This window comes from Falco rusticolus, chromosome 4 (assembly GCF_015220075.1).
Source record: "Falco rusticolus isolate bFalRus1 chromosome 4, bFalRus1.pri, whole genome shotgun sequence".
In the NCBI taxonomy this organism is placed as follows: domain Eukaryota; kingdom Metazoa; phylum Chordata; class Aves; order Falconiformes; family Falconidae; genus Falco; species Falco rusticolus.
The window spans coordinates 51,555,272-51,579,341 of NC_051190.1; the positions used below are offsets into that span (position 1 = coordinate 51,555,272).

General features: G+C 59.8%; 2 protein-coding genes across 3 annotated transcripts in view; one reads left to right on the top strand and one right to left on the bottom strand.

Moving 5' to 3' along the window:
* Nucleotides 1-12,312, top strand: part of CCM2 (CCM2 scaffold protein) — a 38,840-nt gene extending 26,528 nt beyond the window's left edge. The window contains exons 1-10 of one of the 2 annotated variants that reach the window (XM_037385459.1): nt 603-812; nt 3,173-3,346; nt 3,545-3,628; nt 3,845-4,028; nt 5,446-5,582; nt 6,702-6,837; nt 7,342-7,399; nt 8,195-8,333; nt 8,844-8,982; nt 11,613-12,312. In XM_037385459.1, coding sequence (XP_037241356.1) covers nt 801-812; nt 3,173-3,346; nt 3,545-3,628; nt 3,845-4,028; nt 5,446-5,582; nt 6,702-6,837; nt 7,342-7,399; nt 8,195-8,333; nt 8,844-8,982; nt 11,613-11,893 — 1,344 coding nt within the window. In that variant the 5' untranslated portion in view covers nt 603-800 and the 3' untranslated portion in view covers nt 11,894-12,312. Of the gene's footprint in view, nt 1-602; nt 813-3,172; nt 3,347-3,544; nt 3,629-3,844; nt 4,029-5,445; nt 5,583-6,701; nt 6,838-7,341; nt 7,400-8,194; nt 8,334-8,843; nt 8,983-11,612 lie in introns of those variants that run through there. The other variant, XM_037385458.1, reaches the window with a different exon arrangement.
* A 2,303-nt stretch (nt 12,313-14,615) lies between these two features.
* NACAD (NAC alpha domain containing) lies at nt 14,616-23,248 on the bottom strand. Its single transcript, XM_037386960.1, is given in 10 exon segments — nt 14,616-14,770; nt 14,904-15,026; nt 15,113-15,244; nt 15,351-15,497; nt 16,116-16,199; nt 16,295-16,383; nt 16,475-16,702; nt 17,293-21,094; nt 21,096-21,448; nt 23,000-23,248. Coding segments are annotated over 10 exon segments (5,067 nt in total). The 5' UTR covers nt 23,094-23,248; the 3' UTR covers nt 14,616-14,755.
* Nucleotides 23,249-24,070: the final 822 nt, after the last annotated feature.

Sequence of the window (24,070 nt, forward strand, 5' to 3'; positions counted from 1 at the left end):
GTGCTGTGTTTCCAACCAACCTCCTCAACGCCTCTGCTCAATGAGTGGATATCACCAGGGAAATGACCAGCCTCTGCCTTATCTGTGAAATTAGCACCTTGTTTTCACTAATCCTCTGAGCCTGACTCTTGGGCTCAAACCAACAAGACTCACTTGAACACTTTGCACTCTCCCAAAGGGTCTTCTGGGAGGCCTTGGTTCCAGCAGGGAGCTCTTAACCTCATTTCCAAGCTTTGCTTCTCACAGGTGAAACTTAAGGACTCAAAATTCAGGTCCTGAAAAAGCTTTACAGCCCTTGGTCTCAATAGATGTCAGAGAACAAAATAGCTCTGAAACTCAGAGGAGAAACGAGGGTTAAAAATCCCTGTGGGCTGGGGATATCTCCATCCCAGTGCAAGTCCAGGCTGTAGCGGCAAAGGATGTTGGGGTTTAGGGGTGCAGGAGGTGGGACAGCATGGCTGGGAGCCAGGAATGGGATTGAGCTTTGAAAAACAGGTTTCTGTGCCTCACCTTGCCTTGTGCCGGGCCCCGTTGCTGATAAACCTCGCAACTAACAACTTTATTTTGTCGCTGTTGCTGCGTGTAACAGAAGGAAACTGCGGTTATTGCACTTCCTGGCCACGAGCCGGCAGGCAACTGAAAGCTCATGCGTTTGCCAGTCCTTTGGGACGGGTGGCGAGCTTTGGAAGCCCCTGAGACGAGGGTAGCAGCCTCTCTCCCCTCGGGAGGTGCTGCTGGTGAGCCACCAAAGGCTCTGTGCTGGCACGGTTTGGTTTTGCTCTCTGTGGCTGGGTACTTTGATGGAGAACGAGGTAGGTGCTGGTTTTATATGGGCTCCCAGAAATGGAGAAGCTGTTGCTCCACATTGCATCACGCTGGGTGAGGCTTCCGCCATGGATTTGGGCTCCCAAATCCTCCTTCAAGGAGAAATGATGGTCCTGTCACAGCATTCTCCCAGCCCTATGGAGGCTGCCTGCATCCTCAAGGGAAAAGCGAGACTTCTTTCTGGTTTGCTCCATGTGGATTGGGCTGGATCCGGCAGCCTTGACACAGAGACGTGAACGGAGCTGGAGCTGCCGGACCGTGGCTGGTAGAGGGGGAAGCGTCTGGGGGACTGTTGTGGTACAGCCCTGACTCCGGCGGCAGGTTTCTGCATCACTCTGCTCTTGATTCCTAAAGGAGGCTGAGGGAATGAGGTCTTCATGCACCAGCAGCTGAGGTTTGGGGTTGGATACCCTTGTAGCTGGGGGGGGGCAGAGCTGGGGTCGAGCCCCATGCTCTGGTCTTGGCAAACAGACCTGTTGTGTTGAGGATTTTCTTTCTGGAGCCAGGAGCAGTCCCAGCCCCTCGGCAGGAGCCAGCTGGGTTGATGCTCCATTTCAGGAGCCTGACAGAAAAGAGGGATGAAATCTGTGGTGCTTGACGGTGCTGGTCCTGCTGCTCTAAAGGCAGAGCTGTTTCACGAGGTCAGCATCATATAGCTGTGTTTTCGATCCCTTTTGTCCTATAAATTCTCTCTATTTTTATCTCCCTGGTCCAAGGGACGCTTTTTCAGGGCCAGCCTGTCCCCAACGTCCTTGTAGTGCCTGGCTCACTCGGGGAGCCGGTAAACCAACCAGGAGCTTTTCCATCCCACTTTCCCATCCTAGTCCAATGGTTTCAAATTCTGTTGGTCTGCCCTGTTCCTGTAGATCTTTCATGCTCATCTACATTAAGAAAAGCCAACAGGAGAGGCTGAAGCTGCCTGATGGGAGCAGGTCCCACGCGTGCTCCTGAGCACAGTGCATCAGCTGCTGTGCAGGGAGGGACACTGCTGGGAGTAGGTGACGCGGTGATGGCACTCCTCCACCAAATATGATGTCCCATAGCAAGTCTCAAGCAGTTCAAGAGAAGGGTCTGCAGCAGTTCTTGACAGTGGTTTCCCAGGCAAGGTCCTGCAGTGGGCGGCTGCAAGAGATGAGCTCAATTTGCTGCAGGCTGCTGCTCTTTGAGGTTGCAAAGTACTCCACGCTTTTCTGAGCAGGAGCTCTTGGTTTATATTTAATTAATTTGCCTTTCAAAACCTCTTTTCTGCCTCTGCAGATTGTACAGTCCTTTTTCTTGCCGGTGAGAATCAACAAAGCCAAAGCATGGTTGCCCAGAGGGGTGGGAAGCAGAGAGCATCACTGCCATGGGGCTGGGCAGCTGGAGCTGAGTGTTGGTGGTGGCTGGGCAGCCAGCGAGGCCACCAAGGAGCTCTGCCTTCCTGCTCCACACCACGCAGTGGGCATTCAACACTGCTGTGGGTGCAGAGCCTTGGATCTGGCTGCTTCAAAGCATCCATTTGAGCTGGTAAACTTGGAATTGGAGAAGTCTGCCCACGCTGCCAGTCGTTTAGCCGTCGGGCAGGCTGGTGCAGAGCTCAGTGGGGATCTACTACAGTTTGGTGACAGTCCCTGGGTGTGCAGCGTCCCTGGGCTGTCCACCCAGCGCCGAGGTAGGACGGCGGTGATGCTCCCTCTGTAGCTGGGAGTCTGTGGGTGCACGCTGCCACCAGCTGGACTTGCGTTGGCTCCAGTGTTTTTCCAAACCCAGCGCTTAATGGTTTGGGAACTGCACAGACCTTTTTTTCCCAGGGGAGGCTGTCTCCTGGGGTGTTTACTTCTGTTTGTGGGTCTCCCCAGAGACCTCAGACAAGTTTGCAGCTTCTCTTGCATTTCCTTTTGCAATCCTTCATCAAGTTGCTCGCAGCAAATGCTTAGACGAAATATAAAATTGCGCTGAGGTGAGGATTCCTCCTGCCAGTTTTGCATGTGGCCATGGCTTGCTCACTCTTACAGCTCTTGGTCTGTATATATATTTGTATTTATCCTTAACTGAAAGGTTGGGCATTGTGACTTTGGGGGAAGAACGTCCCATTTTGGTAGCAGGCGCTTATCAACACTTGCGGTCTTTCCCAGCATGTTGCAGGAAAGGGATTTTCAGTGGAAGATCATGCACTCATGGATTCATAGCTCTGAAACCAGCCTGTCCATGGGGTGGTTGGGGCTGGTAAAACCAGGCTGCAAGGACAGATGTATGGGCTGGAGGAGCACTGGGCAGTGGGTGCTGCTGGTTCCCCCCCTTTTTGGCACAGAAACTCTCTCTCTCACCCCTGACCTCAATGCCCTGGTGTTTCCCTTTCCCTCCTCAGCCTGGAATAGTGTCTCCTTTCAAACGAGTCTTCCTAAAGGGCGAAAAAGGTCGGGATAAAAAAGCCCAGGAGAAGGTTACGGAGAGACGGCCTCTGCATACGGTGGTGGTGTCCCTGCCTGACCGCGTTGAACCAGATGTGCTGCTGAATGACTACATCGAGAAAGAAGTGAAGGTAACACCTGCATGGCTGGGGCTTGTATAAAGGCATGAGAGATCTTCCATATATAGGTGCATTTAGCAGCCTCTAAATAGGGTCTTGGGCCACTATGCCTTTGCTCTGCGCTGATGGCATCTTTCTTGCAGTAGCTGGTGTGTTCAGGGGCGTGCTTAGCATGCACATGCTGTTAACGGTTTGGTTCTTCTTTTCCAGTATTTAGGTCAACTCACATCCATCCCGGGGTACCTGAATCCCTCGAGCCGCACGGAAATCCTACATTTGATCGATAATGCAAAGGTGAGTGCTCAGCGTGTTGAATGACCTGCTCTGCGTACTCTTTCTCTAACATCCAGCATGGGAAAAAAAGATGTTTATGGAGCTTCCTCGGAGCTTGTTCCTGGTCTAACTGGTGCCCTCCATCCTGGTGTTACAAATGTGGGAGGGAAGCCCGTTACCAGACGGTTATGAAAGGGAAAATAATTCATTAAATCAGTGTAAATATGTTTATTTTAGAGAGCACACCAGCTCCCAGGGCAGCTGACCCAAGAACACGATGCTGTCATCAGTCTCTCTGCCTACAACATCAAGCTGGTGTGGAGGGATGGAGAAGATCTCATCCTCAGGGTCCCCATCCATGACATCGCATCTGTTTCCTACATCCGAGATGACTCCTCTCATTTGGTTGTGCTGAAAACAGGTAGGTTGTGGCCGGCACGGGCAGGCTGTAGCCTTGTGGTTGGGGTTTGCCGTGTGTTTTGGGGTTGTGGGGCAGAAGCCCACAGCAGCCGGTATTGCCCATGTGTGGGACGGCAGCTGGCCTGACCAGAAACAGGACACAGGCAACACTGGGTGAGCACAGACCAAAACTATTGGTGTCCTTCACGGAATCCTAGAACGGTTTAGGTTGGAAGGGACGTTAAAGATTATCTAATTACAGCCCCCCTGCCACGCGCAGGGCCCCCTTCCCCCAGCCCCGGTGGCTCCCAGCCCCGTCCAGCCTGGCCTTGGGCACTGCCAGGGCTGGGGCACCCACAGCTGCTCTGGGCAGCCCGTGCCGGCGCCTCGCCGCCCTCACAGGGAAGGATTTCTCCCTCATATCTTGTCTCCTGCCTCATGTTATTTTAATCCATCCTTTTCTGGCGGGGGTGGAGGAAGGACTGGGGATATATGTGTCTTCTGAGGGTGCTGTGACTCGCAGAGGAGTGAGCACACTGGGAGAGGTGAAGGATTCTGGAGCTGGGCTGGGTTGAGTCTGGAGATGAAGTGCAAGTTCATGCGCAGCTTAGAAATTCCCCCCGCAGCCTGTCCTCTGGCAACTGCCAACCCCCAGCTGAGAGCTATCATTTACTGACTCGCAGGAAAACGTAACAGTTTTATTCTGCATTGCCCATCCTGCTCCAGTCTGTGGGGTCCTCTGTGGATGTCAGCAAAGAGGAAAAGCAAGGAGAGCAGCTAGAGGCAGCTCCTCCAGCCTGGTCCCCATGCGTGTTGGACCTGCCCTGCTCTTTGCAGCCCTTGTACAGGTTGCTGGGAGGATTTTGCCATGAAGTTCGATGTCTAAGTGCCCATGTTGAATAACCAGGGTGATACCTACCGCTTCTGACACACCTCACTTCTTATAATACCTGGAGAGGGCCTCGAGTCTGTCCCCAGCAGCTCTGCCGTGTGTCAAACCTGCGTGGTTTTGGGCTGGAGTGTTTGGGGAACACTGAGCTACTTAGAAGATGTAATGACAGAGATTTACCAGATTATAAACCCCGTGACAACAAAGGACAGTCTATAGAATAAATGAGTAAGTGACTTAGAAGACTGTAATTCTGCTGATGGATTTCTGAGACTGACTAAGCCATGGAAATGAAGCCAGTGATTTACAGAGTTGTCAGAAACCAGCTCTAAATTACAGGCTTTCCATTCAGAGACTTTGTCCCTGGGCAGCGTTCAGGTAGAGTTCCTGGGCTTCTGAGAGTTCCCTCCTCCAGGGCATTTTCTCCTGGCTGTGGGATCCTCTGCTCTCCCCACAAGTCGCCTGCTCAGAGGACAGCTTGCCGTGCAAAGACTCCTTGCTGTTCTCTCCCTGCCTCAGCCTTTCCATCATGACTTCTCCTCTTTCTCAGCTCAGGACCCTGGGATCTCCCCAAGCCAGAGTCTCTGTGCGGAGAGCTCCAAAGCGCTTACTTCAAGCTCACTGTCTGAGAGCGGAGTGGTTCCTGTCGAAGCTTGTTGCTTGGTGGTCCTGGCTACGGAGAACAAAGTAAGACTCAAAACAGTTGATTAAAACTCCATCCCACATCGGGATTGCCTCCAGAGTCACCCTCCAATCCAAAAACTTGGGACTGAGATTACCGGGAGGTTTTCTGACTCTTAGACCAGGGTTGCCACAACTTCTTGGGTGATTGAGAGCCACAAGCCCCAGGGTGGCCTCATCCTACACCCCTCAAGTGTCCCCTCTGTTACGTGACCAGGTACTTACCTGGCCATACATTGTGTGACACACATAGGCCTGGTTTTAAGACTGCAGGGTGTGGATTGGGCTTTGCTGGAGCACAGGATGCTTACCTGGAGGAGGAAACCTGGTCCCTGCCCCAGCTCCGGGACCTGATTCGGACACGAGAGGGTATCAGAAGATGGTTGTCCCTTGGTGGTGGTGCCTGCTGCCCAGAGCTTTCTCCAGCAGCAGAAAATCTGTGAAGACAAGTGAATCTGTCTCACAACAGGATTTTACTAACCAGGGCATTTCCTGATGCTGACCTGGAAATTTGTTTCATCCGGTGTCTGCATCCAGAGATTCTGATCTCGGTCTGCATGTTCCCACTTCTACAGCAGGAACCCTTTTCCTTCAGGGTGGAGTTTTGCTCACCTTGGTTTTGGCTCTAACACTGTCTTGAGTACCTGCACGTATTTGGGATGTAGGTTATGTAGTGAAAAGCTCAGGGAACTGAACTGAGGAGTAGGACAGAGCACCGGTATGAAATCCGTGTGCTAATTAATAGCTGCGAGTTGATGGAGCATCCAGTCTCCCATTGCTTGGGTCTAGCCAGTTGAAGAGGGCTGGAACGCTCCTCTGGCAGTATGGGAGGGTGATGAGGGGGGATATATCTCAGGAGTTTGTTTGCTGTAACACCAAGGAAAAATCCCATGGGAGGTAGCTAATGAGATTTGAGGTTTGTCACCTCCAGCCCTGGAGACCCTGTGGGTCAAGCAGTGTCTGGGATCTTGGATGAGTGAGTTCCCTGTCCTCACTGGGAGGACCACCCCCTCACAAATACAGCATGCTGCTGTCCCACGTGGTGCGCCCACCATAGGGAGCCGAAGAGAAGGGCCGCTGTGGTTTCTTCTGCCTTGCACCAGCCCTTCTTTGCTCCCTCCCCAGGTGACTGCCGAGGAGCTGTGCTCACTTCTCAGCCAAGTCTTCCAGATAGTTTACACTGAGTCCACGATAGACTTCTTGGACAGAGCAATATTTGATGGGGCATCCACACCGACGCGGCACATGTCCTTACACAGTGGTGAGTCTGTGCTCTCCCGCTTTGCTTGTTTCTTACCGGGCCCTCGTGAGGGTCTCTCCCCATCTTCACTGGTATCCATCACCTCTCTTCTGCCACGCTCTGAGGTCAGAGCCAGCCTGGCCCAGCCTTGTGTGAAGTATTTAAAAAAAAACCCACCCTCCTGTGCTTTAATTGTGAGTTGGATGGGCACGAGGGCTATCTCCTGCCTGCAGATGTCTCCCCAGCTGGGCCATGGGACATCAGCCATCAATCCTTTTTCCCCATACCCTTTGCCTCTCTATTCCTGTTGGACGCAGGCACTTAATAAAACAGGCCCTTTGCGGTTCTGCATCTCTGCTGAGTCTGTATCCGGTCCTGACACAGCACCGCTCAGCCCCGTCCCCACTGCCTCCCACCTTCCAGCTGTGAAAGCTGAGTCAGACATCTGTGCACGTAGGTCATGGGCTGGGAAGAGCACCCAGTTTCTGCCTCTCAAACTCCATGTCTCGAATGTTTTCCTTGCAGATGACTCTTCTACAAAAGTGGATGTTAAGGAACCTTATGAAACGGAAGCAAGCACTTTGTAAGTTAAATGCGGTACACTGAACTCACGGGGCGCTTGGGCGTATTAGTGCAGCCTCACTGCCAGGTTTAAAGCCCCTAGAGCAGGAACTGCTGCAGTCTGCACATTGAAAAGCTTCTGCTCAGTCTGGCTGAAACGTTGGGTGGTGTTTTTACTGTCCGCATGCAGTGCCATGGTCCCTGCCTCCGCAGCGTCCGTGGCTGGATTGTTCTGCCACCGCAGGTTTCCAGAGAAGGTCGTGTACACCATGTATGCACAGTCCCCTGCGTCAGCAAAGCAGGGCCACGATGCTCGTCCGGCTGCTTTGTCTTGATGAAGTCCAGCTGGAATTGCAAGAAATGGTTCCCCCAAAACCCTTTATTTTGGAAACTTTTTGCCTCCTGAGTCGGTGACTGCTGAAAACATTGATAGCGTTTGTGGGCTGAAAACCTGACACACAAACCAGTTGTTTAAAATTGACTGATGCTGTTTGAAAATTTCACATTTAATGCCAAAATGAGGTGTTTTGAGACTTCTCCGCGCACTGTTCCAAGATAAGAAAGCAGTTAGAGGGGATATTTGCCCACACAGGGCTTAGTTTTCAGCAGGTCACCAAACCAATATAGTTAAAGTCCTCTGGCTGTGTGGGAGCCTTCAGATGCCCTTGCGAGCCGAAGGCTGCCAGCCTTATCGCAGAGAGAGCGCTTCTCCACGTGCCTCTGCTGTTCTGGCTCTCCCATGCCGCAGCCACCAGTGACAGCAAGGCAGAAGGTACCCAAGGAGCTCTGGAGGACTCACCATCTGTTTGTGTTTCAGTTCCTTTCCAGAAACCTTGGATGCAGGTGACAACTCCCCCTCTTCCTTCTCCACGCAACAGTCTCCACACATTAAGACAGTGAGTGAGAGCGAGCTGAGCACCACGGCGACAGAGCTGCTCCAGGACTATATGATGACGGTAGGGTGTCCTTGGGTCTCAGGACAGGGTGGAGGGATTTTCTTCCCTTTAGGGTGTTGGCACTCCTGGGATTTGGGTTCATTGCCTTGGCGTGTGGAACATGTGCCTATGCTGTGTAGGAACACCTCGTTCTCCTCCTTTTCATACAAGTTGTGCTTGGAGGCCTTGTGGGACCTGAATATGGGCTCACTTCCTTCTCCTGCAGGAGCATCCCCACCCCCTTGTCCCCTCTCACCATGTAAAGGCATGTCACGCCATCCACGGCATGCCAGGTCCGTCACGTCGTGACTCACAGCCCCTGCGTACGCTCGCAGCTTGTCCCCATTTGAAAGCTGCCAGCTCAGCAGTGGGTTGCACCAGCCTGTCCTGCTTTTCCATCAGGATGAGCTGGTTCATTACTGCAGCTCTTACCAAACAGTAATAAATCTAATCACCAACATTCCCAGGGCTTCCCATCATCTCTTCCTCCTTAAAAATCAGCAGTGTTTGCGGTGTGCTTCTCTTCCGTAGCTCCGAACAAAACTCTCTTCCCAAGAGATCCAGCAGTTCGCAATGCTCCTGCACGAGTATCGCAATGGGGCTTCGATCCATGAATTCTGCATCAACTTGAAGCAGCTCTACGGGGACAGCAGAAAGTTCCTACTCTTGGGTGAGTAGCAGCTGCCAGGGATTAGTCATGTGTGACCGACCAAAGGGAGAGCCCTGGCCCATGCCTGGTGCCCATAGCTGATGCACCATGGGCAGTCTGGCGGGATGTGAGGGGGGTGAAAGGCTGGGTGTGGATGGCATAATGATTCTTTGGGGTGTCACCAAGCAAGGAGCAACAGCTCAACCCACCTCTCCTTGGCGATGCCTCTTTCCTGAGGACACCTGGGTCCATGTAGCTCAGCCGCTGGTCTCAGAGGTTTGAGTACGCTTCAACATTACAGAATCCCAAAATGGTTTGGGCTGGGGACCTTGAAGACCCCCCAGTCCCACCCCTGCCACGCGCAGGGCCCCCTTCCCCCAGCCCCGGTGGCTCCCAGCCCCGTCCAGCCTGGCCTTGGGCACTGCCAGGGCTGGGGCACCCACAGCTGCTCTGGGCAGCCCGTGCCGGCGCCTCGCCGCCCTCACAGGGAAGGATTTCTCCCTCAGCTCTGATCTCCATCTGCCCTCTCTCAGCGCAAAGCCGTTCCCCTTGTCCTGGCGCTGCAGGCCCTTGGGAAAAGCCCCTCCCCAGCTTCCTCGCCGGCCCCTTTGGGTGCTGGAAGGTGCTCCAGGGTCTCCAGGAGCCTTCCCTTCTCCGGGCTGAACAGCCCCAGCGCTCCCAGCCCGGCTGCGCAGCAGAGGGGCTCCAGCCCTCTGGCCATCTCCGTGGCCTCCTCTGGCCCCGCTCCAACAGGTCCGTGCCCTCCTTATGCTGGGGGCCCCGGAGCTGGAGGCGGCGCTGCAGGGGCGTCTCAGCAGAGCGGGGCAGAGGGACAGAGCCCCCTCCCTCGCCCCGCCGGCCACGCTGCTGGGGATGCAGCCCAGGGCACGGGGGGCTTTCTGGGCTGTGAGCGCACGTGGCCGGGTCACGTCCAGCTTCTCGCCCACCAGCACCCCCAGTCCCTCTCCTCAGGGCTGCTCTCCCTCCTGACTGCACAGGGAGCCTGGTGCCCTCTCCAGCCCAGACACCAGGCTTTTCTGTGCCTGCTGGGAGCAACTGTCCTGGCCCTTGCCCAGGTGCAGCACCTGACACCAGGTGATTCTGGCCTCAGAGGTGCCGTTCACCTGGGCACCTGCATTCCCTGGAGCTTCACAGTCCCGGAGGGAGGGCGCATGCCCTGCCAGGGGAGCAGCACTCTTCTGTTCCACTTCAGTAAAAGGGGGCTGGGAGTGTCAGAGGCTCTTCACGTCACTCCTGCTCAGACTCTCTGCTTTGATTTTGGCATTTATAAGCTGAAGGAGAATCAGTAACAAGAGCCTGTGGAGTTGGGGCAGGCACATGTGGGCCGGAGTGGGTGCCTGTGCTCTGGCCGCAGGCAGGCAGGGCTCCCCCAGCCCCCTTCTCTTTCCTTTGTTCTGGGAATCTCGCAGCGCAGCTGGGCGCCTCCGCCAGCACAAAGGCATTTTCTTTCTGTGGTGCGCACGCAACCAGCTTGCTTTTAACATCACCGCTGCTGAAGCTGGCATGACAGCAAGGTAGCTGTGCGCTGGGAGGCTGACTTTATATTGCCATTGAAGAGCAGAGCCGACTTGCTTTTCCCAACCTGAGCCATCGCACTGGTGCCGTGCTCTCCTCGGGCACCCCACAATCCGTGCGAGATTGAGAAGTAAGGAGAAGCAGATCTTCTGCCCAGACTGTGCTAGAAACCTGTAAAAGTTTGGTTTTTTTTTTAAGTTTCTGAATACCCCAGGTTTTCTTCCAAGCAGTTTGGGTAGTGACTGTAGTCTTAAATCTGGAACAGACTAGAGGGAGTAGGGGGGCACCTCAGTTTTGGCCAGTAAGGACATACACCGTGGCCAGAGGAGGGAAAAGAATGATGCTCAGCCTGGCAGCAGCTCTGTGGTTGCAGCTGGAGCACAATCAGGCCCATCTGGAGGAAAAGACATTTAAATAGCCTTAGCTTTTTATATATATATAAATATATTTTTATATATATATATAAAAATATAGAAACACCTCTAATTAGAAAGAGAAATGAGTTTGTTACTTAAAATCCTCAAAGGGTAATTTAACAATAAAACAAGCAGCATGTCTAACCTGTGTCACAATGACCCTCTCTGCTTCGCAGCAGGTGACAGCCACCCCACCAGCGATGCTGGCCCATGGTGGGATGCACAGAGGGAGACAGGAGAGATGCTCCTGCAGCCGCCCTGGCTGTGCTCCTTCGGGGGCCTGCGTCAGGGCTGGTGCTGTTAGAGCAATAAGCTCAGTAAAGCTGGGCAATATGTTTCGGTGAGGAATTAGATGATGAGCCTTTTGAGCTCAGAAAATCCCACTTTAGCAGGATTTTGTCCTCAGTGGGCAGCAGCTGCCATTCTCAGGGGTGTAAATGGGAAATGTGGCCGTGAGCTGGGAGCCCCAGCCCCCCAAAACAGGCTCCTCCACCAAACCCTGGGCTGTTTCAGGGAGCTGGGGCACAGCGTTGCAGCTGGCCTCTGCTGGAAGGCTCAGAATCCCTGGGGAATTTCAGACAGCTGGGCAAATCCATGTGGAAATCTGTCCCCGGGTGTCTCCCCTACGTGCCTGTGCTGTACAGAACTCATGACGATGATGATAACTGTTTCCTTCTCGTGTTTTCTTCCCTGATCCAGGTCTTCGCCCCTTCATTCCTGAGAAGGACAGCCAACACTTCGAGAACTTCCTGGAGACCATCGGGGTGAAGGATGGCCGGGGCATCATCACAGACAGTTTCGGGAGGTACAGGCGGACGCTGAGCACTACCTCCAATTCCACCACCAATGGCAACGGCGCTGCCGGCAGCTCTGATGATCAGTCCGTCCCTTCGGAGGAGGACGAGTGGGACCGAATGATCTCACACATCAGCAACGACATCGAGGCCCTGGGGTGCAGCATGGACCGCGATTCCTCCTGAGAGCAAGCTGGGGGAGAACGGCCCCGGCAGCTCCCCACCCGGGGGGGCTCACTCTGGCACCCTCCCAGAGAGACCCCGCAGCAGTGACCGTCGCTCTGGAAGAGGTTTTGGGGCTAGATCAGGATGTAATTACTCTCCCATCCTCGTTAACGGCTCCAAGTGGCTGTTGGGCAGCAGCCAGTGCCCTCTCGCCAGGCTGGCACGCTGCGGCAGAGGACCCCAGGGCAGGAGCCTGGCCTGCAGCTGCCTCTGGTTTGGTTTTGCCAGTGCAGCGGGGAGACAAGTCGGCTACAACCCTCTGCCTGGTTTACAGTTTTGCACATGGTATCCCTGTTGTAACTGCTCTCTTCCTCCTCCTCTTCTTCTTCCTCCCCCTGTTTTTGAATGAAGTTTACCACAATGTGAATTATTTAAACCTATTGTTGATGTTGTCGAAGCATTTCGGCTCCAGACTCGCAGGAGAAACTGCCGATGGTGGTGGCAGCCGCTGGCTGCACCGTGAGCTTTTTGCTTACACTGCTGCAGCCTGGCCCGCAAACCCCATCCCCCCGGCTTTGCTCAGGAATAACGGGGGGGCCCAGGGAGGCACAGGGGTGCACAGCCCATGTGTTACCCACCACTGGGCTTGTTCTTGGCCCCCCAACACCAGGCAGGCAGCTGCTGGTGCCTGCCAGGGCGTCACCTTCCTGCCAAGCACAAGGACTTGCCCCACGCACCCCCCACCCCAAAGTCTGGGAGACCCCATGGTCCTCCCTGGCACCTGGTCTGGGGTTCGTGGTGCTGGTGGGATGTCATGGGGCGGCTGCTGGGGCTCCCTGGGGACCATGCTGTCCCTGGGGGCCCCCACCTGGACAGGACAGCTGATCCAGGACCCGCTGTCGGAAATTTCATGGGGGGGCCACAAGTTGTGCTGTACATGTTGTATATATTTTACATACCGTTATAAATACACACTTATTTTTTTAATCTGTATCCCCTGCCAGAGGAGCACTCCCATGCAGAGGGAGATGCTGTTTGCAGAGGGAGGGGGGCATCTGAGAGAAGGGTCTGGGGGGTCCCCAGTTATCCTGGTGCCACAGCCAGGCAAAGGGTGGGGCTGGAGAAGGGATGGGACAGCCGTGGCAGCACCCAGGGGTCTGCTGATGTCTCTGGCACCCATGAGTGGCTTTGGCCAGGTCCTTTGCGCAGGTGCCAGCTGCTGGAACCAGGGAGGGGGCTGGCTGGCCCCGGTGGCTCAGCAGTCTGGGGGGGTCCGGCCTCCTCCTGTGCATTCCTCTGCTCCTTGTCCCCAAAGCCCCCCAGTGCCTTCAACCCTGGCTCTCCCTGCGCAACCCCCCTGGGGCCGCACTCCAGCCCCCTTACTCCCTGCCAGCAACTCCCCACTTCACCATTACCCTTACTGGTGTCTCCTCGCCGCCATCCTGTCTGTCCAGCCCAGGCAGAGAGCAGCCTTCATCCCTCCATCCTCTCCCTCCCCAGCCCTGCTGCTCCAGCTATTTCTTACCTGCCTTCCCGGGATTGCAGCCGCCGGCCCTCGGTACGATCCAGCCCGCAGCTGCCATCCCATTTCACCTGATTTCAGCTGGGGGGTCTTTAAGGACCCCCAGGACTTTAAGGGGGGCACACTGTCAAGGCACCCCAGTGCCAGGGACAGGGCAGGGACACAGCCTGGACATCCTCCGACAGACAGCCCTTCCCTTCCTTTTTCGAGGCTGATAAATTCCAGAGCAGGAAAGAGGCAGGGGACGTCCCAAAGGGGGTCCCCCAGCAACTGAAGGAAGAGATCTGGCCAGGACACATCCATCCAGGAGAGCATCTTCCCTAGGAACAAACCTGGACGGAGCAGCTCACGGTTTCCTCCTCCTGGCACGCGTTTTGGCTGCAGGAGGGGGAGATGAGGGTCCCGGCTCTGTCCCCCAGCTCCAGTGTCCCTGGGACTCAGGGACCAGGATTTTTTCCTTCTTCAGCCCAGCACAGAGCTGGGGGAGCTTTAGTGCCTTTTTATGATTTACAGATTAAAAAATTGCACATGTGGCTGCTCAAGTCATTAAAGACTTAAGGAAATTTGGAATTAAAAGAAAAGCCCTATTTTTGACACGATTGTATACGGAGAACTATAAAACAAGCTGTAACAGCTCGCAGTGGTTTGGTTTTTTGTTTGTTTGGGGTTTTTTTTGTTGTTGTTGTTTTCATATACTTCAGTGGGAAATGGGACTTAACTCTGGAAATAACCCTGCGCTGCAGCACTCAGAGCGAGTGGACAGTGGCTGCCACCGGGGCTCTGCCGCCAGCGTTCCCGGCACCAGCAGGGGTGGTGGATGGATGGATGTACGTACGTGTCTGCCTTCTGTACGGGGTATTTGTTACCGGTAAATATAATTCTGCACCCAACCGTGGTTTGTCTCATTGCTAAAGGCCTCACTCACCTCCCTTGGCCCTTGCCAAAGCCTGGCTTCCTTAAGCGCCTCTGAATTAGCAACGGGGGGCAAAGCTCTGATGCCTTCCAGAGCATCCTGGCCTCTACCACCCCATCCGGTGCCACCACATGGGGCTCCCAGAGCTGTCCCACCGCATTGGCCTCTCCACAGCCATCACCCCATCCCGCTGCTGGGAACCAGGGTGCCCCAGGACCGCCCCCCGAGCACCCCCAGGGACCAGACCCCCGGCACCACGGGGCGGCCCAGCTCCCTCCCCCCCCAAATCACCACGCTGGGAGGCGGTGTGCGATCCAAGTGATACATGAGGCCGTTTATTGAGCGTTACAGACTCAGAGGAGGATGCGGGGGGCTGGAGGAAGGATGGTGGGGGCTGGAGGGGGGAGTAACTGTGCATCTATACAGGGGACCGGGACACCCCCGGCTGCTACATGGTCAGCTCCTGCGGGAGAGAGGGAGAGCAGAGTGTCACAGACCCCTGCAGCACCCCCAGTTCACGCTGGGACAAGCAGCAGACACCACACACCCCCATTTGTAACCCCCCCCTCCCCCCCCCCCCCAGCCCAGCCACTCACCATGATGGCGTTGACAATGTCGTTGTTGTTGTGCCGAAGTGCCCGCACGGCTTTGGGGCGCGAGACGTTGGCCTGGGCCATCACCAGCTCAATGTCCCTCACCTCCAGCCCCGTCTCATCCACCTGCATTGAGGGGACAGCACCGTCACCCCCCCACTGTCCCTGGGACACGCAGGAGGGGTCCCTCCGCCCCCCTCCCCAGCACCCACCTCCTCCTCCTCCTCGCTCTCCTCCTTGATGGTGAGAGTTGGGGCCGTCTCCGTGATGAGGGGCGAGTGCTCCATCGGCACCTTGAACTTCTCCGCTGCTGCCTTGTGCACTTGCTGTGACAGGTCCTCGATCTGCAGCAGGGTGGCAGAGGGGCACAGGGTCACCCACCTGTCCCCACAGGCCACCAGCCCCAAGGATGGGACCCCCCTGACCCCTTAGCCCCCCACACACACACACCTTGGCTTCCCCAAAGACGATGTAGATGTCGGATGCGGGGCTCTTGAAGACATCGGGTTTGGTGATGACGAAGAGGATGTTCTTGGACTTGCGGATGGTGATGCGGGTGACACCATGGATCTGCCGCAGCCCCAGCTTGGACATGGCCTGGGGAGGGGGGACACACACAGGGGTCACCCTGTGCCCCCCCCCCCCCCCCCCGAGCAGCCAAGGAGGGGGCTCCATCCCCCCAGCAACACCCCAGAGCCCTGGGACAACGGTGAAAGCAGGGATGTGGGGCAATGCTGGGCCCCCACCCAGGATGGGGAGCCCCCCCCAGAGTGGGGGGAAGCCCCACAACACCCCCACAACTGCCCCTGCCTGGGGTAATCCCCCCCAGCCCATCTTACTCCCTCAAACCCTGATATGGGACAGGGACCCCAGTGTCATGGGGGACCCCCAGACACACACAGGGGGTGGGACCCCAGTACTACAGGGGATGCCCAAGCCCGCCCAGGGGTTCCCAGCCCCTCTTGGGGACAAAGATGGGGACCTCAGTGCCATGGGGGACCCTCACCCAGAGGCCCCCAGCCCCACCTGGGAGTCCCCAGCCCAACCCAGGGACCAAGATGGGGACCCCAGTGCCATGGGGGACCCCCTCACCCACCCAAGGTCCAGGATGAGGAAACCCCAATCGCATGTGGGGACTGGGGTGGGGACACCAGTGCCACGGGGGACAGCCAGCACCCCAGGGACCCCCAGCCCCACCCTCGGGCCCTGTCCCACCTTCCTAGCCTTCTTCTCACTCCGGCTCTGCTTCGCCTTGCTGACGGTCTCCTCCCCGGTGCCCAGTGAGTGGGTGAGCTGTGCCTGCCAGGGATGGGTGGGTGAGGGCAGCCCCTGACCCACCACTCGGTGGGGGGTCCCCACTGCCCCCAGCTCCCTCAGACCCCACACACACACACCTGGGTCTGGGCCGGTGGCGGCTCCGAGCCCTCAGGCTCCTCCAGCTCAGGGATGGACTCGTCGTTGCTCTCCGACTCATTACATGACCCTGGGGCCAAGCAGAGGGGTGGGATGGAGCTGGTTGCCCCTCTAACCACCCCCAAAATATGGGGAAACCCCTTAGGGCCCCCCCTTCTTACCTTTATGGTTGGCCTCGCAGCGGTGGGGGGCCGGGGGCTGCTTGTCCTGGCGCAGGGCGATGCCGGCGGCTTCCCGCAGGCGCTGGATCTCGGGGCAGGGGTAGGGGGTCTCCGCCTCACTCGAGGAGCTCGACTCCGACTGCAGGGACCCCCGGGGGGGCCCCCGGCTGCCCATCCCCACCTGCCTGCCTCGGGCCTCCTTCTCCTTGCAGGGGGAAGGCTGGGGGGCTGCAGGGGGGCTGGGTTGGTGGTGTGCCCGCCCCCCCAAATTCCCCTATGTGTGTCTGAACCCTGCTCATACCATCGCCCACCTGGGGACACCCCAAAGGGGACCCCCAGCACCCAGTGATCCCACCCTGGTCCCACATAACACCCCATAGCAGGGGGGGGCCTGAACTGCTGGTGCCCCCCAAAATCCCCTATGTGGGGTTGAACCCAGCTTGCTTGTCCCTGTCACCCACCCGGGGACTCTCAAAGAGGACCCCCAGCATCCCACCATGGGGGATGCCCACCCCAGCCCCGCTCAACACCCCACAGCAGCCAGGGATGGCTGCAGGAGCTAAGGGGGGATGGGGGGTGCCAAGCTGGTGGTGCCCCTCCGCCTCCCAGAACCCCCTCCATGGTGTTGAACTCAGCCTGCTCACTCCACCTCCCCCCCGGGACCCCCAAGGGGGACCCTCAGCACCCCAACATGTGTGAGAACCACCCCATCACCCACCCTGGGACCCCCAAAGGGAGCCCCCAAGCACCCCACCATGGATGATGCCCACCCCAGCCCCACAGCAATGGGTGGGTAGGTGTCAGGGGGGGTCTCTTACCCTCGAGGTGCTTCCTGGAGGGTGGCAAGACGGACGGGCGCTCCTCGCCGGCGGGGAGCCCTGAGGTGTCCTGGGGGCCGCGGGCCAGATCCGGGCACGGTGACGGTGGCGCGACGGCAGGAGGAGGCACTTGGCTGAGTTCGGGGAGCAGAGGGGAGGGGGCCCACGGTGGGCTGGGGGGCTCTGGGGGGGCTTCTTCCCTGACTGGCTCTGGGGGGGGCTCTGGCTGAGCATCCCCCCTTTCACCAGCACCCAGAGCGGGCTGGGGGCTGGATTCAGCCCCCACCATCACCTCCTCTTCCTCCTGCTGCTTGGGGGGTGCCGGGGGCTCACTGGGGGGGGCGTCCGCCCCCAGGACTTTGGCATCAGTGTCCCCAGCAGTCTGGCCCAGGGGCTCATCGCCTGGCTGGGGGGTGGGGGGCTCATGGGGGGGCAGGGGCTCCTCCCTCCCCCCATCACTGGGGGGGCCCTCCAGGGGCTCTGCTGGGAACTCGGGGGGCTCCGGGGCCCTGGGGAGGAGGCGAGGGGCTGGCAGGTCCCCAAAGGAGCCCTGTAACATGGCGGTGACCCGCTGCCGGTCCTCCCGGCGCTGCCAGGCCGCCCCGCTCTCCGAAAAGGCACCGGGTGGTTGGAGCAGTTCAAGGGGGGCCGGGGGGACCCCCACGTACACCTCCCGCTCCGAAGCGGTGAAAACCAAGGGGGGGATGGTGGGGGGCGACGGGGTCAGGCAGAGGGCCAGGCAGCGACTGGCAGCATCCTCATCCTCCTCGGATGGGGGTCTGGGGGGCACAGCCGCCTCCCCCGCGCTGTCCTCAGGTGCAGTGAAGAAGCTGGAGTCGGTGCGGGAGCGGGACGTCTCCAGCAGCTCCGGGGAGGACTCCTCTGAGGAGGCGGTGGTGGCATCCCACTCCTCCGGGACTTCACCCATGTCCCCAGGGATGTGCACCGTCATCCCCTGCACTGCAGGACACACCATCACTGGTGGCTCCAGGGACTCACTGGCCGAGGTGGTCCCATCCTCTGGCTCCTCATTGGCAGCACTGGGGGACATGTCCTGTGGAGGTGGGGATGGGGCCATGATGCCATCTGGCAGGCTGGGTGTCACCGATGGCACCAGGTCAGCAGCTGCAGTGTCCAGCTCATCAGGTGTCACCAATGGCACCAGGTCGGCAGCTGCAGCATCTGGTGGGCTGGGTGTCACCAGGCCAGTGGCTGTAGTGTCCAGCTCATTAGGTGTCACCAATGGCAAAAGGTCGGTGGCTGCAGCATCTGGCGGGCTGGGCATCACTGATGGCACCAGGTTGGTGGCCACAGCATCTGGTTCCTCTGGTGGGCAGGGCATCACTGACAGCACCAAGTCAGTGGCTGCAGTGTCTGGCTCATCTGGCTGGCTGGGTGTCACCGATGGCACCAGGCCAGGGACAGTGGCTGCAGTGTGCAGCTCATCTGGTGAGTTGGGCATCATCAATGGTTCCACATCTGCGGCCACAGTGTCTGGCTCATGCAGGGGGCTGGACGTCACCAATGGCACCAGGTCAGTGGCCACAGTGTCTGGCTCATCCAACAGGCTGGACATCACCAATGGTGCCAGGTTGGTGGCTGTGGTGTCTGGCTCCTCTGGTGGGCTGGACATCACTGGTGGTACCAGGTCAGTGGCCACGGCGTCTGGCTCATGCAGGGGGCTGGATGTCACCAATGGCACCAGGTCAGTGGCCACAGTGTCTGGCTCATGCAGGGGGCTGGACGTCACCAATGGTGCCAGGTTGGTGGCTGCGGTGTCTGGCTCATCTGGTGGGCTGGACATCACTGGTGGTACCAGGTCAGTGGCCACGGTGTCCAGCTCATCTGGCACACTGGATGCCACCAACTGTGCTAGATCAGTGGCCACGGTGTCTGCCTCATCTGGCACACTGGGTGTCACCAATAGTGCCAGGTCAGTGGCCACAGTGTCTGGCTCATCTGGCACACCAGGTGCCACCAACAGTGCTAGATCAGTGGCCACTGTGTTCAGCTCATCTGGCACACTGGGTGTCACCAATGGTGCCCAGTCAGTGGCCACAGTGTCTGGCTCATCTGGCACACCAGGTGCCACCAATGGTGCCAGATCAGTGGCCACGGTGTCTGGCTCATCTGGTGGGCTGGACATCAAAGGTGCCAGGTTGGCAGCCACAGCATCCAGCTCGTCCAGCGGTGTGGACATCACTGATGGTGCCAGGTCGGTGGTCACAGTGTCTGGCTCCTCTGGTGGGCTGGATGTCACTGATGGTGCCAGGTCAGCGGCTGTGGTGTCTGGCTCACCTGGTGGGCTGGGCGTCACTGATGGTGCCAGGTCAGCGGCTGTGGTGTCTGGCTCACCTGGTGGGCTAGGCGTCACCGATGGTGGCAGGTTGGTGGCTGCAGTGTCTGGCTCATCATGGCCATCAGCGGCTGCCAGCTCAGTGCTCCCCACTCTCACAGTGCCAAGTTCACTGTCACTGTCACCATCACTCCCATGGCCGCCCTGGGGCTCCCCGTTGGCTGGCACCATGGTGACATCCCCCAGGCTGTCAGTCTGAGGGTCCCAGGGCTCCCCGGAGCAGAGGCTGGGGGGCTGCAGGATGCTGCTGCTCACTGCTGGCTCCATGCCAGGCCCCTCTCCCAGCACTGCCGCGTTGGAATCATCCCTCAGCACCGGCTCCTCCTCAGCACCTGGCATCACCTCCGGCTCCTCGGGGAGCTGGGGGGGCTCCAGCAGGGGGCAGCCCCCCAAGACAGCATCTGGCTCCCACGGGACATCAGGCTCCAGGGCTGAGACCTCCTCCAGCTCCAAGGAGGAAGAGGAGGATGTGAGGAAGGTCTCGCCGTCTGGCTCCACGCTGCCTTCTCTGGAGTGTGCCGGGGGGGTCCCAGCACCATCCTGCTCCAGCATCCCCAGCTCCATCCCCTCAGCACTGGCACCCTCCATGGCAGGCACCGGCTCCTGGGCACGGCGATGCCAGGGGGACCCCCCTGGCGAGGGGGGGACAGCCAGGTCCATCCCGGCATGAAGGTGGAGCTCGATGCCACCGTCCCCCGAGGCCACGGCGCCAGGGGGAGCAGTGCTGGTACTGGGGGGCCCCCCCTCAGCCCCCACGGCATGGCGCTCGGTGCCGTACAGCCGCTCGTCCTCCTCGCCGTCGTAAGCAGCCGAGTCAGAGGAGGCGGAGGTGTCGTCGTGGAAGGCGAAGGACTCGTCCACCCCCTCAGTGATGGAGGTCTCGGACAGCGAGTGCAGGAAGGAGGCTGAAGTGCTGCCACCTTCCTCCTCCTCTTCCTCCTCATCCTCCTCCTCGCCGGAGAGGGGCAGGGGGGCCGTGCCGGCGGGCAGCGGGGTGATCTCCACCGCCTCGGCCTGGAAAAGCAGGCTGCCGCGGAAGGGCAGCAGTGCCGCCGGGATCAGACCTGCGCTCCCTGACAGCTCCCACTCCTCATCCTCCTCTTCCTCCTCCAGCGTCTGCCCATCATCATCATCTTCATCCCCCGGCGGGGCAAAGGGTCCGTCTTCCTCCTCTTCATCATCATCCTCTGGAGAGGGCGGGGTGAAGGCGGGGGGATGCTCCAGGCAGGGCAGCACCACCAGGTCTTCAGCCTCAGCCTCCTCAGCCTCAGCCGCCGCCATGGCTTCGGCCTCTGCCACCAGGTTGGGGGAGCAGGACGGGGAGGTGCTGGCCGTGCCAGAGCTGCCCCAGCTGCCCCCCTCGGCCGTCATGTAGGAGCCGGAGGGAGAGGTGGGGGGGGAGCAGAGACCCTCACTCTCCCCATCCGTCTGCTCCTCGGGGGGGGGGCTGCAGCAGCCGGGACCCCGTGACGCGGATGGGGGTGGATGGGGCTGTGAAGAAGAGGTCGGGGTCCAGGGCGGTGGGGGGTCTGCCCTGGGGGGGCTCTTTGGTGGGAGCAGGGAAGGGGCAAGGCACAGCAGGCGGGGGTGGCCCCCCCAGCAGCTCAGGGGCGGTGGGGGAGCGTGTCTCCTCGCCCATGACAATGCGGGTGTCCAGGGGGTCTGCAGGCAGTGGGGGGCAGCAGGTCTCGTCGGGTGGCACAGCAGCAGGGGGGCCAGGGTCGCAGCTGGCCCCCTCGGGCTGTGGGCGAGCCTCCTCCTTGGCAGGCATCGTTGGGGGGCCCGTGGCCGGCAGGGGGGCTGCGGAGAGAGGGGAGACCCCCCCTTCAGTACCATGCCCCCCCCAGGGTCAGAGAGAGAGCACAGGAATAGGGAGGGGACAGCCAGGGTGCTGCTATGGAGGGTCACCCAGCCAGGCTGGTGGCACCCCCCCCCACGCGGGGGGGCCAGAACAGGGTGCCCCCCCACCCAGAGCACCTAGGAGGAGCACCTACAGGGCTTGATGATGCCAGGGATGACTTGGGGGGAGGGGGAGAACTGGCTACCCCCACCCAAAGCAAAGCACTAGGGGCCAGCCACAGGGTTCAGTGACACCAAGAGGTGACTCTGGGGGTGGGGTGGGGGGGACCGCAACAGCCCACCCCCTCCCTCAGCCCCTCTCTAGGGGCACAAGGCTATAGCTGCACTACAGGGGGCTCAGACCGAGGTAGCCCTAAGCAACAGGGGGACCCCACATCCCCCCCTCACAGCATCACCCCACGCTCACCCATGCACCGGGTTTGCAGGTGCTCGGTCCCTCCGCTCAGGTGTGAGCAACACAGCACCCCCCACCCCCCCCAAAAAAGCTCCTCAGAACCCTCCAACTCACTCCCCACACTACCTGAGACCCCCAGGGGCAAATCCATGGGGCAGAAACAACCAGGACGAAGCCCCCAACCCAGCAGAAGCCTATGGCCCCCCCCGGGGACTTTATATAGGGGTGAGGGGCGGGGCAGGGCCGCGGGGGCTGCTGGAAAGGGGGCGGGGCCCCACCTGGGCATTTAGCGGGCAGCCCCCTGCCCCGGGGCACGTGTGAGCAGAGGGGTACCCCCTCCCCCGGGCTTTTTCATTCCTGGGGGCGCTTAAGGGGGTAATTTGGGGGATGTGTTGCCCACGGTGTCCCTTAGGCTGTGTCTCCCCGAAGTATCACCTGGGGGTTGGCTCCCCCCTACGGTGAGGGGGCCGGGGTCCCCTTAGCCCTGCCCCTCCCCACCGCTACCTGGCCAGACCCCCCGCAGCTGGGGGGGCGGGTTAAGGCCCCTGCACCCCCCCGGCTGCCCCGGGCACGGGGGAGCCCTCACCCCCCCTTGCACAAACCAGCCCCTTTGTGGGCTGAGCCCCCACATCCCCCCCAAGCCGTTGGGGGGAAACTGAGGCACGCGGGGGGGTGTGTGACAACAGGAGCCCCCCCGCCTCCTCCCCGCTGTCCCCGGGGCCGCGCGTGCGGGGTGACCTTGGGCCGCGGCTCCGCGCCGCCCGTGCCTCAGTTTCCCCGCCCGGTGCTCCCCGGGGGGGTGGGATGGGGTTGGATGGGGGGCTCAGCCTCTGCCTCCCCTGCTTCTGCTGAGGCCTCCCGGTGGGTGCGTGTGTGGGGGGGGGGGGGACGGACAGCCTAAGGCTGGTCATTGCTGAAGGGGGGGGTCCCCACAGTCACCTCCCGGGGTGGTACCGGGGGCGCTGGCTGTGGCCGGTCCCACATCCTCCCGTCCCGCACCCCCCGTCCTCCATCGCCGCATCCTCCCGTCCCGCACCCCCCGTCCTCCATCGCCGCATCCCTCCGTCTTCCATTCCCACATCCCCGCCCCGCCTCACCTGCCGCCGCGCCCTGCGGGCCGCTCCCGCCGCTCCCGCTCCCGCTGCCGGCGGCGCCCCGCGGCCGCTGCGCTCTCACCGCCTCCCCGGGCATGGCGGGGCCGGGCCGCGGGGCCGCTGCCGCCGCGCTGGGGCTGGCGCTGGGGCTGGCGCTGGGCGAGGGCGGCTGCGCCGGCGGGAGCGGAGCATTAGCGGGGCTGCGGGGGGGCCGCCGGGATCAGCCCCGTCATCCCAGATGATGTCAGCAGGTTTTTTTTTTCAGGGTTTTTTTTTCCCTCCCTCCCCCCCCCCCCGCCTTTTTTTTCTGATTTTTTTTTTATTATCCCCCCCCCCCCCCCCCCCCTCGGCAGGGAGAAAGCGGGGTGTGTGCCAGGCACTGCGGCGGTGGGAGGGGAGGGGAGGGCCCGCGGGCCCACCCACCCCGGCGCTGCTTGCATCAGCTCCGCCGGGGGGGGCCCGGCCTCAGTTTCCCCAGCTGGGCTGGGATTGATAAGAAAGAGGATGGAGCCGGGATTCCATCCATTCCCGCCCCCCCCAAAAAAAAACCCAAAAAGCAAAAAAAAAATGGGTGCTGAGCACCCAGTGGCACCCTGGGTGTGACTGCTGGGGGGGGCAGTGGGCAGAGCCCTCCTGAAGCTGCCGGTGGTGATGCCACATATATGGGAGGGGGACCGTGGTGCCCCCACCCTGCGCGTCCCCAGGGCATCGCCCGGGTACCGCTGAGGAGGCAGGATGGGTACCTCCGCTGTCGCCATGGGAACGGCCCTTCTCTCGTCTCCGTGGTGAGGATGGGGATGGTTTGCTGGCAACGGGTGTGTGTGTGTGTGTGTGTGTGTGTGATACCCGGTACCCCGCGTTCTGAGGTTGGCGGTGGGGAGACCCCGGCTGGCTGGAGCTGGTACCCCCCGGCTCATCCCACTGCCTGCACCCCCCCCCCCCAAAGGATGCTGGAGGGGGAAACTGAGGCACGGCGCTGGCGCCCGCCGCCGGGCACGGCTGGCAGCCACCCCGGGCACGCAGCGCGGCTGGCACCGGGGCCAACCCGGCCGCGACACCGGTGCCAGGAGCAGC